The 15,497-nt window shown below is 34.2% G+C and overlaps 1 protein-coding gene across 2 annotated transcripts; it reads left to right on the top strand.

Moving 5' to 3' along the window:
- Window positions 1–4,328: 4,328 nt before the first annotated feature.
- LOC113227968 (syntaxin-6) lies at window positions 4,329–6,889 on the top strand. 2 transcript variants are annotated; one of them, XM_026461090.1, is made up of 6 exons: window positions 4,329–4,473; window positions 4,842–5,008; window positions 5,596–5,693; window positions 5,803–6,119; window positions 6,209–6,303; window positions 6,676–6,889. In XM_026461090.1, the coding sequence occupies exons 1-6, from the start codon at window positions 4,439–4,441 to the stop codon at window positions 6,750–6,752; spliced, it is 789 nt and encodes a 262-aa protein (XP_026316875.1). In that variant the 5' UTR covers window positions 4,329–4,438; the 3' UTR covers window positions 6,753–6,889. The 2 variants fall into 2 exon arrangements, with proteins under 2 accessions (XP_026316875.1, XP_026316867.1); XM_026461082.1 differs by having other exon boundaries at window positions 4,842–5,011; window positions 5,599–5,693.
- The last annotated feature ends 8,608 nt before the right edge of the window (window positions 6,890–15,497 follow it).

Raw genomic sequence — 15,497 nt, 5'->3', positions numbered from 1 at the left:
TAAATCTATTAATCTACTACACAAAAATACCAAAAACGAAATGATAACAAGCACAAGACACAAAAAATGGGACATTATAAAAAAAAATTGGACTTTTTTTAAAAAAACTTCAAAGTCCTATAACATGAGAACGGTTCAGTTTGGGGTATGGTGTTTCATAGTGAAATTAGTCAGAAATGATGCAAACTATTACCCCTTAAAGGATTCAGGTCGACTTAACCTGTAACCCTGTATATCTGTGATTAAAGTCTACATTTACACGACGTTTCACTGTTGACACAGTAAAAAATTCATTACCAGAACGTGAAATTTGCAACTTTCATGTGAGGAACAAACGCCTTAGGTCTTGCAGCCGATCATCGCTAACACTTTTGTGAACCTTAGTGTGTCGCTGAGATTCTGCGAGACAGACTTCACGTTGGCTTTCTCGCCGAAAATTGAAATCGAAGTCATTAAACAGGTGTTTCAAGCAGTTCAAGTCTCATTACAGGATTGCACATAATTTGGTACGTACTCGCAATATCTAATTGTTTATAAAGTCAAAAGATTAACATATATTTCTGTTAATTAAATATACTAGATGGTAGACCCAAGTGGTAAATACAAGTGAGTTATTGTACAAAACTTATACATTTCTCACTTCCGTCACCTTCATTACCGTCGTTTACCGTAACCTTTTTGGGATTACGGGAATGAACCAAAAGTTTCGATAATGAAATGAATGTTGACTATAACAATATTTCTACAATTTTCTATTTCCTTATATACACATTGCAGGCGTCATGGCATGTCCAATCAAAACAAGATATATTGGCGCAAAGAAGATTAGCCAAGCGCGAACGCTATGCCGTGCTAACAAAATGAAGAATTACACTATGTAATTCTTCATTTTGTTGTTGTTAACTTATAGTGCGCCCTATGGGCGCAACGGAACTGGCCACTAACATAAACAATATTTAAAAAGTAATTACAACATTTGAAAATGGAACTCTTTGGCTGTAGAATACAGTTTATTTCATCTGACTGTCACTTGTTTTTACATTGTGGCGTCATTTTAGAAATTGGTTGTCTACATCACCATGGATTTAACTCGTGAAAATTTTCGTAATGTAGTACATATGATTTTCTACGACTTAAAATGTAACGCAACAGCTCAGCGGAGCTTCACTCGGCTTCAAGCTTTTGGTAATAAAGCACCATGCAAGACGACTATTTATAGCTGGTTTGTAGAATTCAAACGCGGTCGTGTGAATCTCAGTCACGAATTTCGTGATGGCTGCCCGTCCACTGCTGTGGACTGTGGACAACAAAAACATCGATGCTGTGCGCCGTATAATCAAAACAGACAGGCACATACCATGAGATTCGGGCATCTTTAGGCATAGGCATGAGTCAAACACAATCCATACTACACAGACATTTGAGTGCGAAAAAGCTGTGCTCTCGGTGGATCCCACACAATTTGACTGAGGCTCAAAAAACGGATCGCGTCACTTGGTGCAATGTCATGCTTACCAGATAAAACTAAGGGGCGTCAAATTTGGTATAATTCATTTATAGTATTTTTTTCTTATTCGTCCCGGAAACATATAGTGCGTCCTACGTATATGCCATTGAAAAACAAACGGAAATAATACTATATTTAAACAGAAAGGCAGAAAAACAAATTAATAGCAGAGATGAATTGACACCACGTGCACTCTGTACACTCTGTATATGTGGTGTCAAGAAAGACGGAGGAGATAGAGGATAGTAAGAAATATCAACAAACAAAAAAGTCAAATAAAAAGAGATTGAACTTTTGGACACAGAAGGTAGCAAACAAGAACATCTAGAAGAACAAGGATTACATCCACTTGCATCAGATCTGTCTTCATCATCGCAAAAAAAGCGACGAATATGCGAGTATGAACATTTCTGAGTAATTGTATCAATTGAGAGCAAAATCAAAACCACTGAGATACCAACGAAACAAAAAGATAAAACTGCTGAAAAATGTTGAAAGGAGATGTGGATAAAGAGAATAAGAATTTGAAGACTTTCTACATATATCAAAAATAATATACAAGTATCAAGAAAGACTGAAAATCAAATAGCTCGAAAAATTTATGAAGAATGATCGGAAGGCAGTTTAACACTAAAAAAGAGACAGTAATTTTGAAAAGTTGGTATAAATTCTTTCATTACAATAGTAAGTAGTAGAGACTAAACTAACCAAAACAAAAGAAAAAATACCGAAAACCATGACAATACTACTAAGGGTAACATTAAAGGAAAAGGTAAGAGTAAGGGGAAAATGGAAAGAAAAAGAATTTGATTATTGAAAATAGTGTTTGAATAGTACTGGATGAATATAACTTTAAAAAAGTATAAAACTTTTAAATAAGCCTTTTTCCAACATTTCATTATAATTTTGGGTTTTAGAAAACATTTATTTTGTTTTGTTGATTTAATTAATAATACCAGGTTGTTTACAAAAAATAGCTATTAGCAAAGAAAATGTTAATTGTTATATTGTTACTAGTAATATAATTTACACATTATAAGTACACGTACACACAAACGTACATGAACACGCGCATGCACATATATACATTACATTTTATGTCTTAGAAAAATGCAGACTGCTTGCAGTAACCCAGAGACCCAATTAATAATAATTAGCACCTAAAGTTCTTGATGAAAATTTGGTGGTGCTTATGTTAAAGTTTTCTTGCAATTTTAAGCTTAAGTTTCAGTTTTTCGGTTTAAGTTTAAATTTCATATTTGTCATTATGAATAGAAATAAAGAAATAATAAAACAATAGTTATTTTTGATATAAGTGCGGAAAGTTATTATTATACACGAGGTATAAGTTAGTATTATTCACGAGGCTCGAGGCTTGTTGGCCCGAGCCAGAGGCGAGGGTCAAGACGCGAGACAAGTGAAAATGACAAATTCGCACGTGTATCAAACGACGTTTTTTAATACATTTGCGAAAAAACTACATTGAAAGCAAAATAAAACAGTATTTAAAAAAAAACTCATTTTCTGCTAGTAAATTAAAATAATGAAATACAACCACTGCAACCATTATTTAAAAGTCTATGGAAATATAGTTCTAACGTGCTGTTTTTGTTTATTTTCTGTAATATCGGTCTGTAACCACTTTTCTTATTATGAAGTCCTGGTACTTTTGTTTAAACTTCTTTAGGAACCCGTGCACGGTAGTGAGATACAATTTATCTGTAATACATAAAACAAATATATACATAAAAATCTCGCCTGTCACCCATTCAGGGGTAGGCAGAGACCTCCATTCGATACGTTCATTATATAGTATTTGTAAATAAATATAAGTTTTAATGACGAATGACTTACGTCACAAAGCACATAAATATTAAATAAATATACAACTTCTTTAGTTCTGTGCTTAAGATTTGAAACAACAGTAAATTAAAAAAAAAATGGAAAAGTAAAAAGCACTAGTGCGAAAATTCCAACTTTCGGCACGATTTGTAGTGCGAAAAATACCACGTTTTGAGCAACTGTATTAAAAAGTTGTCTTCACACTTATTTCGCAATATTCTTTTTTTTACATGCATGCATGTCATTACAGTAACCTTATATTTCCACTACCTTATCCTAAAAAATCATTTCCATGTCCATTCTTCATTACCGTCTCTAGTACTCAAGTCAGAATTTGAGTATACATGCTTTCTTCAATGAGGTTATTTCTTTTATATTATTAATTATTACGTTGTAGTGTTTATATTTAGTCTTTTTCCCTTAAAGGATGGAAAAATAAACTACAGTGTAAGCTTTTTCCATCCTCTAAGTGTTTAGTTACTTTCAAGCCGGACACTAGCAGTGGGACAGAAGCCAAAACAACAACAAAAAATAGGTTTAATTCTTAGACTATGGAATTTTTTTTTATCCTCTAAGGTTTAATTATTATTCATTTATTTGTCTTGTTATAGTTTTAAGTTGATTGCCTCGTAGCCAATGCTCAATAAATAACAAAAAAATTACATTGACGTTTAGGTGATAGGGAGGAAGGGGTGGGTGTTATGTTAGCGCTATAAGTTGGGAGTTGGTTGGAATATTTTTGTTCGTGCGGGAGGAGAGGGTGTGACTGTAGGAGTAGGAGGGTTGTGGCGTCGTTGGCGATTGTTGACAACTCATCTCCAGCCTCCCTTGTGCGATTGCGCGTTGTAACGTCGTCCGATCACACATTTCCCGTGCCTTTTACACGCGCTAGCAAAGGACAGAGAATCTCATCGAGCAATATACACGAGGTAGGTATCATGCTGTCGATATTTTGTGGGATAGGCGAGGGATTGTCTGGATACCCGAGTATTCGTCCGTTCCCGCCGTACTAGTTAATTTGCCAGTGTAATTATCTGCACTTCGTCACATGAGTGAGCTTGCGCCAAAACGCTGTTTTTACTGTCTGACATGACTCTAGAAGATCCATTTTATGTCGTCAAAGAGTAAGTAATGTTTTAATGTTTAGTGTAAAAGAGTCGCCATAGGTACCGTTATACTGTCTGCCCCCTATAAAACTGCAGAGGAGTAGGTGGCTGCAATGGATAATAATTTATTTATTTGGTATCATGTGACCTCAAGTAAAAATAGATGTATTGATCCATTTATAATAGTGTTACAAAGAGAGTCTGTTCCACTCAGTACCTGCTTCTACTGTAAGTTTATGGTGTTACTTGTCTCTGTTGAGAATAAATTTTGTTTGTGTGGTAAATTGTACCAAGCCTCTAGTGCTCACAACAGGTATTAAAATGTTTGTAAGTTTTGGTATTGTACATTAAAGTGTTTTATAAAACCAACACCATTTATTATGCAGTGAGGTGTTCAAGGCATTAAACAAGACGCGGGGCTTGTATCTACGTTGGCAAGAGATTTCTAAAACACCTAGCATACCCAATAGTCCTGAAGCAGAATGGACTTCAACAGAGCTGAGGAATGCTCTCCGTAGTATTGAGTGGGACTTAGAGGACTTGGAGGATACTATTAATATCCTTTTCAATTATTTTGTTTTGAAACAAATTTGTAAGTATTGAGTAGACTTTAGTTTGAAAAACAAAAAATCAGGAGGATTAAACAAAAAAGCAATATCTTCTCTCATTTTTAGAAACTCTAAAGAAATATATTTAAATTTCTCTTTTCAGCATAAACCTTTCTAGAATATATGTGCATCTATTAAAGTATACATCAATTTGTATGTTTCTACTTCATCATTATGAAATTTATAAACACTTTAAGATATCAAGACATAATTTAGTATAGATTTGAAGCATAGGTACTTGGTCTGGTGATATTTTCTTATTGTATTTTAAATTATGGATTTGATTTTGAATTTACAAATATTTAAGACACAAGTTCTAAAAACAGTTTATTGCATAACACTTCAATGATTGCTATAGACCCTGAGATCATGAACAGATTCTTAAATTTTATTTATTGCACAATTAAATTATAGAGAAAACATTGTTTTTGACATAAACTGGGTATAGTAATATGTAAACTTTAAACCTCTTTAAACAATATGAGATGATATTAGGTGATCATTTTGGGACAATTTTCTTAACCTATTCTTTTAAGCATTGTTGAGAAGAATTCTTCCAAATTTAAAATAGACAATAAAGAAATTTGTGACAGAAAAACATTCATTCAGGCTACTAAGCAAGAAGTAAAGGTAAGTAGATAGCATGAAGTAAAACCACATAATTCGTTTGCGTTTTGAAGTACTAAAACTCATTAGTTTCTGTTAAACGGCAGCGTTTATCAATTGACAAATATTTCAGGTAATGAAGAGCAAAATGAGCCTAAACAGAAACCGAGATAATGATGGCACCGCGAGGGAGCCCCTCCTGGGCGAGGAAAGCCCTATGCACTTTGGCAATTTATGGACATCCACTCCAAAGTACTCAAAGTACTCTAAACTAGCTAACCAGACTGACAGTCCCAACAGACTTTTTGATACATATGACAATGACATAATGTCGATGCAAGACAAAATGATTAGCAGCCAGAATGACCAACTGCAAGTGATCAGCAACTCTGTTGGCTCATTAAAGACTGTCTCCAAACAGATAGGCATTGAACTTGACGAACAAGCTATGTAAATATCCATAATTTGCATAAGCACACAACATTCTCCAACTTTTGCAATTTCCTATTATGTTTTGATTGTTGTTCTCTATTTTCCAGGATGCTGGATGACCTGAACACTGAACTTGAAAATGCAGACTCAAAGCTGGATTCAACTATAAAAAAAGTTGCTAAAGTCTTGCACATGAACAATGGTGAGTCTTTTACTATCTTCATAGTTATAACTGCCTCCGTGGCCGAACGGTTACCATACCGGACTGCCACACAGTGGTCCCCGGGTTCGATTCCCGGGCCGGGAGAAATATTTGTATGGCCTACATTTATTTCTCTCATGAGTTTGGGTGTAGTTTGTGGTTGTCTATGTGTGTGTCTATGGCACCCGCGACACAGGGTTTCCCTAGTGCGGGGCTATGTTGAGTGTGTGCGTTATTATTATTAATAATATATTATTATAGTTTTTGTAACTTATACTTTGCGTATTGCACAGAGCATGAAATTAAATACTTATGTTTACTACTTAATTTATACGCCTATAGCGAAATCCTATAATTACTTTTTTATTTCAGATCAACGTCAATGCCTGGCAATTTTAATACTTGTAGGTCTTCTAATGATTATCCTAATATTATTCATCATACTCTGAGCATATTGTACTGCAATTATACTGACAAAGTGGATTGCAACCTGAAGCAAAACGGCGCGTCGATTAGATACCATGTCACATGTTCTTTTAACTTATTAAAATACTGCTGCCCCTTTTAGATCAAATAAGAGAATGAAGAATGTGTAATTTCCTATTAGTAAGGGAATTTCCTGCTATTGCTAGTTTTTTTATTATTTACATATTTATCGTTGATTTGGGCAGTCTTTACCTTTAAGTTGTTGTGTCTAATAGGATGAATGTGTTGTTATATTGTATATAGTAGTACTTAGGACATTTCAGCCCATAGTGTTACCTCGATGCAATGTTACTAATTAATATAACATCTTTATAGTCAAAAATAGTGAAAGCCCTAAAGCTTTGAAACTAAGACGTGTTAATTCCTTTTCTACTAGTAGTACCTTTTTTAACCGATTTCGAAAAAAGGAGGAGGTTCTCAATTCGACTGTATATATCTTTGTATGTATGTTACGCGATTACTCTGGTTTGTGAACTGATTTTGATGATTCTTTTTTTTGGAAAGAGGATACCTCAGTAGTGGTCCCATTTAAATTTGAATAAAATATTCCACCTCTAAGGGTGGCAAATTAGGGGATGAATCAAATTTCGTGCACTTTCCGGTAACCGATTTCAATAAAACTTGGCATATAGATGTAATTCCACGGACTTTTGAGGTCGGTTTTTTTTTAGTACTCTGTACTGAGATTGTAATGCTGGCAACACGTATGAACGGTTATGTCGAAAGTTTACACTAGCTTCACCATTGTAAGTATTCAATGATTACATTATAAACAATGAGTCGCTGTCGTTATAGTTTCTGATGTAGTTGTATAATAAACATCAAATTTGGAATACAAATCATCTACAAATGTTCTAGGTATTGTTATTTAGTCTCCAGGTAGCACTCTGCAATTACAGATTTAGCTATGTCACTCTTGATCACCCCATCACATTTATTTATAATAGCAATTTCGTAGTTTTTAAAATAGCAAATATTATGTATTTAATCAAGAAAGTGTTTACATGTTGCAAAAACAGAAAATTGTAACGGAATGCTTTAAATGGTTTTATGAATGTAGTTAGGTATGTATATCCACACACATTTAAATAATGTTGTAAGATCATATACTCATATTATCACGAAAATTAGGTTTATCCAGTTCGTTTAAAAATAAACTGAAGCAGTGGCGTGGTGCGAATAGTAACGGCTACGTTCTAGGCGATGTATATATGTATATTTACAGGACTACACACAGGTCTGATCTTATTCAATTAGAAATCAAAAAGCCAAAAAAGAGATAGTCTGCTGCCTTGTGTACGCATCTCGAAACCGCTTCTCCCGACGTTACGAGATGATCTGATAAGTATTATAATAATTAAAAAGTTTTCTTGAAAATGCGCCTGATACTATATTATATCAACACTACAGACACGTTTGCAATTTCTAAAGTGACTTTTCAAGTTGCAAAAGGCTGCTTATTCGAATATAAATTTTGTTACTTTGTTTATTGATGTTCCACTGTTGTACCTACTGCGCTTTTATGGTGATCATTGTGCACTGCATTATAAAAACAAACTTTTGTAGCTAAATGTACGTAAGTTGACGAAGACATTGTAACGGATTTTCGTAACTAAACAAAATGTTTCCACATAGTCAAAATAAGTTATTGAGATCGAAAGTGATCTTTCTTCCAGATGTTAATAATATACTACGCACTATTCTCTATTCTTATTTTTGATTACGGAGCTTTAAGATACGGGGATTTGGGTGTTATGCTTAAAGAATTTTCACACAGAAAAATATGACGCCCGTTATAATTTTAGCATTCCATTATGTTCTATAATTATATGAATATTCACTTGTCTGTTGGGGACAATTTCTTTCCACTTTTACTCGAGTCTAGATAGGGATTCACCACATTTATTGACACGGAATGGCCTTGAGCCGATCAGAAAAACTTTTAGTAGTAGTGGATGCAATAAGGGCGAAAAAGTCGTGCGTTTCGCGTCGGCGATCCAACGGAAACGAAACGCACGTCTTTACCGCTTCCTTATCGATAAGAGTGGCGACTCACTTATAGTTCAAAACAATGTTGAAAAAATGCACGAAAAGTAACGGAAACTTTGCGTTTTAGATGACAATGTAATATTTATTGTCTCATACTATTATAATTATCTGTTTAAAGGTAAAACCACATAAGTGACATTTTCCACACAGTATTTAATTTATATAGCTATGGTCGCCCGGACACGCTAATTGAGGCAAATTGTAGGGCACCCTATGGGCTTACACGAGCGAGCGGGCTGTCAGTGCTCAAGGTCATGTTGCACCGCGAACAGCTTACAATCTTTTGCTAAAAATGACGAAATGTGCGGTAAATGAGTGTTTACAATAGATCAGACAAACATAAAATAGCACTAACATCACATTCCACAAGGAAGTAACGCGTTTCAACTTGTATTTTTATATAAATATTCACTAAAACAGAAAATTAATTTCGTTGCAACAAGATACGAAAACGTTGCAAAGCAACGGCTTTTTCTCCCCATTTTGCGATTCTGTTTCAAAATAATTATATTACGTAATTTTTTGAGAATAGACAATATCGCGACGGTTGCAAAATTTTTACAAATGTGCACCGCCGCGACAACATTGTAGGGAATTTACGTTAGCTATTTTTACGGAAGATATTTAGTATTTGCCTTCATTACTTTCATGTGAAAAATCATTATTCTTGTTCATCATACACTCATTTTAAACCTTGCCCAGACTCAAAAGTTCTTAACTAAACTTATTTCAGGGAACCAACATTGACTAAAAAAGACATCGTCAGTTCTCCAAACTCGTGTATAAATAAGTTTCAGGTTCAGGTTCTTTATTGTTATCGTGTATTTTTCATGTGTTTATCCACAGATAATATCAGGCTGTTTATATAGTCAAATTCAATAGTCGCACTTAAACTCGCTTTTAGGTTTATGTTCATATATGAATTAAATAAAAATTGGGTAGTATTTATTAAGGTGCCTACAGATTTGCTCGATTGTCGATCGTTACTGTCGATCGACAATGTCCATTGAGAATTAAAGACGTTTTCGAGGGGTTTGAGAGTGCTTATTACGAATGTAGCATTAATTTCTAAATCCAAGATGGTCGACAAGAATTTTCAAAAATTTGTTTTTGGTAATCCATAAGGAAATGGCATTTATATCTGAATACACGACGGCAGACAAGACTTTTCTTATTTCTAAATCCAAGATGGCGGGCACGATTTTTCAAATAAAGGCAAGTTATGTATCGTTTTCGAGGTATTTGGGGGTGCTCATTACGAATATAGCATTTATTTTTAAATCCAAGATGGCGGACATGACTTTTCAAATAAATGCAATATGGGTATCATTTTCGAGGTGTGTGGGGGTGCTCATAACGAATATGGCACTCATTTCTAAATCGAAGATTGCAGAACCGACTATTCAAATAAAAACAATATGGGTAATATTTTAGCTGTTATCGGGGTTGATGGTTCATGTCGTGTCCGCCATCTTAGATTTAGAAATTTATGCTGTATTCGTAACGAGCACCCCCAAATACCTTGAAAACGACACCCAACTTACCATTATTCGAAAAATCGTGCCCGTCATCTTGGATTTAGAAATGAGTGCCATATTCGTAATGAGCACCCCCAAATATCTCGAAAATGACGCCCATTTTGCATTTGAACCATTTTGCACATGAAATATCGGGAAAATAAAAAGAAGTTATACCGTGGTAAGAAACCTGTTACTAATGATAATCATTTTGCATTTATTTGTGAAGTCGTGTCCGCCATCTTGGATTTAGAAATATATGCTATATTCGTAATGAGCACCCCCAAATACCTTGAAAACGAAACCCAACTTACCATTATTCGAAAAATCGTGCCCGCCATCTTGAAGTTTAGAAATAAATGCCATATTCGTAATGAGCATCTCGAATACCTCGAAAACGATTCCCATATTGCATTTATTTGAAAAGACGTGTCCGCCATCTTGGAATTAGCAATGAGAAAAGTGGTGTGCGCCTTCGTGTATTCAGATATAAATGCCATTTCTATGAGGATTACCATAAATAAATTTTTGAGAATTCTTTGATATTGTCGATCGACAGTAACGATCGACAAAATCGAGCACATCTGTAGGCACCTGATCGACATTGTCGATCGACAGTACCGATCGACAAAATCGAGCAAATCTGTAGGCACCTTTAACTTAATGATGAGTTAAGCAAGATACAATTTCCCCACTTTTGAGGGAAATGTTATTCCATGGCATCGTTATTTGTATATTTGTGTGCGTGCCGATGAGCGTAGTTGCTGACGCCTACATAAATTTGATTTTCGCCTCACTTGTGACAGTTCGTTTAATATGAAACTATGCGTTATTATTCTAAGGCTATGGTAAGAAAATTATCTTTCTGCACGTTAAGCTCAATAATAAAAAAGCTATAAACATAATAAGAGTTTTATCTGCAGAAAGATGGTGAATTTCTTACAAATGGTGTGGTTTTACCTTTAAGCAGACGATATATTATCTTATTTGTCATTTATAGGATGTGGGGTTCTTCGATCTAAACTTTAGAACCGAACTAAATTCCATCATAGACAAAAGTAATGGCATCTGTAGTTTAATTGCAAAAAAGTTTCATTCCAAACTGTGAGGTATCATTAGAACTCAGTGCAATATGGCATTAAATGCTTAATAATGCTTTTCATGCGTAGGTACTTTTTATTTTGTAGTTCAAGGGCTATACTTGTAAATAAAGTTTATGAGATAGGCACGAGGGTTATCGTGGTTTATGTTGCCGGTATATTAGTCTATAATAATATAAATGAATTCTCTGTATCTTCGATATTTTTCCTAGACGAATCTATACTAAATTTTGATCCCTGACACAGAATACTCGACCGCGCGTATTGTTTTTCGTGGAAGGACTTGGTAGCATCTAGTTTTTGTATTGACGAAACGTATGTACCACTAAACATTTCTTTGTAACACTGTTTTTGTTTTTAAATAGACCATCCATCTGATGAACAGTGGTAACCGTTGCCTATAGATGTTTTATAATATTAAAAATACTACTTTAATATCACATGAACGTCGTTTTCTATGGGACATAAGATCCGAAGTCTTCTGTGCCGTTGGTTTCGGTGGCTTTCCCGACTCTTTAAATTCACAACAGTGCTCCTCGGTATAAAAAGGTACCTACCTACCACTGGCTATGGTATAATCACAAGAGTTCTGCACAGATATAAACCCTACTACTTGTAAAAATGTGCACAAAAATTTAATATTTTTGGGTCTTTTTGTTATTTTTTATATCTACGGTAAATTGCCCGGTCTTTAAAATTAAATGTTTTTGAAAATTTTCTTCAGTGTGTAATTAAATTTGTCACGATTTCTTTCAGACATTCTTGAAATCAACATACTGTACAATACATAATCGATATCGAGCGTTATCCTACATTAATATACACATAAATGTAGGATAATACTAATATTGACAGTTTTGGGGTATAAAATATATTTTTATACTTATTCCAAAAACTTGCCAATGGAAATGTCACTGTAATCAATCTACCGATGTGGGCCGGGCAACAACACCACACAATTACCTGGACTCAAACTAGGGAATCCCTATACTTTGAGTACCAGACATTACAGTAAACACCAGACCAGTACCAATTTCGAAAAGTTCGTTTCCCAAATTGGTTAAAACGAGATTGAGAATGGTGAAAATTGGAACCTCATCATTAGTGTCTAGAATTGTAACCGTTGTGCCCCCGAGGTCGTCATAACAAATACGATTCTCTGGTAAAACAGTGACTGATGCTACAAACAATGTTTCTTGAGTTTGGAGTCGACAGAACAAAATAAAAACCATAATGAAGTCGTGGGTTCAACGTCCTCGGATTTCACCATAATATTTATTCACAGTATTGAGTTTGCTTTTCGATTGCATTTCCTTTGTCATAGAATTTGTAATGGAACACACAGAGGCTTGCTTTATAGTATTGGCCAAATTTTGTATATAACGCAAGAATGTTTTAAAATATTGTCGTTATTTACAGTAATATTATTATTATGTACATGATTATTCAGTAGGTACTGTTTTGGTCGTGTTTTTTTTGTACTTTTATTAAAGGTCTTATTCTGTATTTATGAATTTGCCTAGTTAGTTGGCAAATCTGATTAGGCCAACTGTGTGAATGTCGATTAGACTCATAAGTGTTTATTTCGTTAAGACCCAGGGGTACAACAAATAGCTATTATCTCACAAATTGTAAACTTTTTTAAAAACCCTAGAGACCTGATGATTATTTTTCAAGATTCGAACTCAAGTAAAGCTATCTGAAAATATGAATCAAAGGGCACTTAGTTACCTTATTAACAATAATATTGTTATCGGTGTTGTGCATTATGAAATTACTTAGGTTTTACATTTTAATGTTTTTATCTAATTGCTTATGCAATCAAAACTTGTAGGTTGAGGTGTATATTTTTAATTATGTTGCGATGCCCTAAGACGGCTAATGGTTGGTCCTATGTAAAAAAAATAACATGTACCGATGAACTTATAACTTCCAATCGTCTAATTTATCCATTTACTAATTACCCCGTCAACCTAACCACGGTCATGTCCAGCTTTAATATTCAATATATATTAAGTTATTTGGGTGTATGTAATATTATGTGCACTTATGTTATGTGTTGTATATATAGAGCTATCTATTGTTATTCGAATGTCGAGCCGGTTCTGCCTAAAAAACAAGCAAAAAAAAAACGTAGCTGAATTACCACATTTATGCGCACAGTATTGTCGCTTGTTAAGAATACCATTATTTTGTATTTTCTATCCCTAGAGTTTATTACGCATGTTTATTTGAATTGCCTTTAAAGATATGAACATGTAGTGTAAATGTGGTAAAAGTAATACCATTAAGTGATGCATATTTTAAAGTTGATATTTAGAAATAGGCCCAGTTGTGTTTTATATAAAATACACGGCAACTTCTTAATGTGTCGTATGAAAAAGTTAGCAAACGTGGTAAAAGTCATCTCAGGAAGAAATTCTACCCGTGCAATTGAAACTATATTTGGTTCTTGGCCTTATACAATTTTGACGGACTTGGAAAGAGTATAAGTCAAAGCGCTTCTTTATGGGTATTTATAAAAAAAATTGCGACATTTGAGTATGTCACTCTGTATGAAACCACTGGGCTGACAATAGTAACATTGTAATACGATTTTAGATGGTTTTCCTACGAACAGAGTTAGCAAGTTATTAATGTATTTTTATATGAAGATGTCAGAGTAGGCTGTGAAGGGCACATCTTTTAGTCTTATTCCACGATTCTTAAATATATTAACGTATTGTAAAAGAGTAAATAAAGTGTAATCATTTCATAGTCAGTACTTTTTATTATCTTGCAATCTTTATTTTAAGCTTGCAATATACTACAAAAAACTTACACAGACTGCATTTTTCGACGTTAAAATGAATTATGGATATTGTAACAAAACACTTAATAACTTGACTGCACCACTCAGATTCGTTTTGTGTACCCAGGTAAGCAACCAGACAAATTTTCAAGCAGTCAATAAGTGGACATACCAGATCATCAATCATGGTATTATCAAATAGACTTGATTTGTAGTATAGTTAGAAAGCTAATATGGATTTTTAAAACATTACAACATGTAGCAAGAAAGGAACTGTTAAACAAAACATATAGGTATAGCCCTTGTGCAATCTATTTTGGTTTACTGTATTCCAATATCAGGCGGTACTTCAGACTAAATTTTTGGAACTAGAGAGTGTTCAGAGAGCGTTGTTAGAAGATTTGTACTTTAAACCGGTTAGAAGTGATGTTCTTTAAACCGTATAATTTCACACATCAGAACTTTACAGGTTTAGCAACGTTCTTTCGATAAGAAAATTATACCTACATATAGCACGTACGTGGTAGGTAAGCTCCATATACGTCATTGATACTTGACCAAAAAGTTTTAAATAAAAGATGAAACGATATAGTCGTTCCTTTCCAACAAATAAGTGCAACTTTTGCAAGAAAACAGTATACTAAACAATCTGCCTATCTCTACAATAAAGTTAATAAAATATTAAAAATTTTAGAGCAATGAATTTATCCAATGAATTATTACGATTGTAAAAACGCTCTAATAAAATGGCTACAACTATTAAACTATAACGAAACCGAATCTTTTTTGAATGTCTAATCGTGTCTAATCCGTGTAATCGACTATTCTCCAAAACGATACTTTTGTACTTTGTTAATCTAATACTATACTCATATGCGCTATTACACACACGCACATGCACACATGCGCGCGCATACGCACACACAAACACACATAGACAGACACACGCGCGCACGCGCACACGCACACGCACACACGCATACACGCACACACCACACGCACACACGAACACACACACACACATACACACACACACACACACACACACACACGCACACACAGTAAAATAAATTACACTAGATATTCCTGTATTTGTAATGTGCAAGAGCGGGACTCCTAGCATAAGTATATATTAACTTAAAAGGAGTTTCACACCCTGAATTGTAAACTTGACCTAAGTTAAAGTAAATAAACATTTTTATTTTATTTATTTATTATACCAGAGATAATTAGCTTCTAATTATTAACAAA

Source organism: Hyposmocoma kahamanoa, unplaced genomic scaffold (genome assembly GCF_003589595.1).
Source record: "Hyposmocoma kahamanoa isolate Upper Pololo Valley unplaced genomic scaffold, ASM358959v1 100021, whole genome shotgun sequence".
NCBI lineage: Eukaryota > Metazoa > Arthropoda > Insecta > Lepidoptera > Cosmopterigidae > Hyposmocoma > Hyposmocoma kahamanoa.
This window is presented reverse-complemented; position numbering and strand designations above follow the sequence as displayed.

What these genes read in the sequence shown, in the direction of transcription:
- LOC113227968 (XM_026461090.1), top strand. Translation starts at nt 4,439, where the DNA reads ATGACTCTAGAAGATCCATTTTATGTCGTCAAAGA. An exon ending in CCATTTTATGTCGTCAAAGA is followed by an intron (nt 4,474 to 4,841) that starts GTAAGTAATGTT and finishes TTTATTATGCAG; the next exon opens with TGAGGTGTTCAAGGCATTAA. An exon ending in CTACTAAGCAAGAAGTAAAG is followed by an intron (nt 5,694 to 5,802) that starts GTAAGTAGATAG and finishes CAAATATTTCAG; the next exon opens with GTAATGAAGAGCAAAATGAG.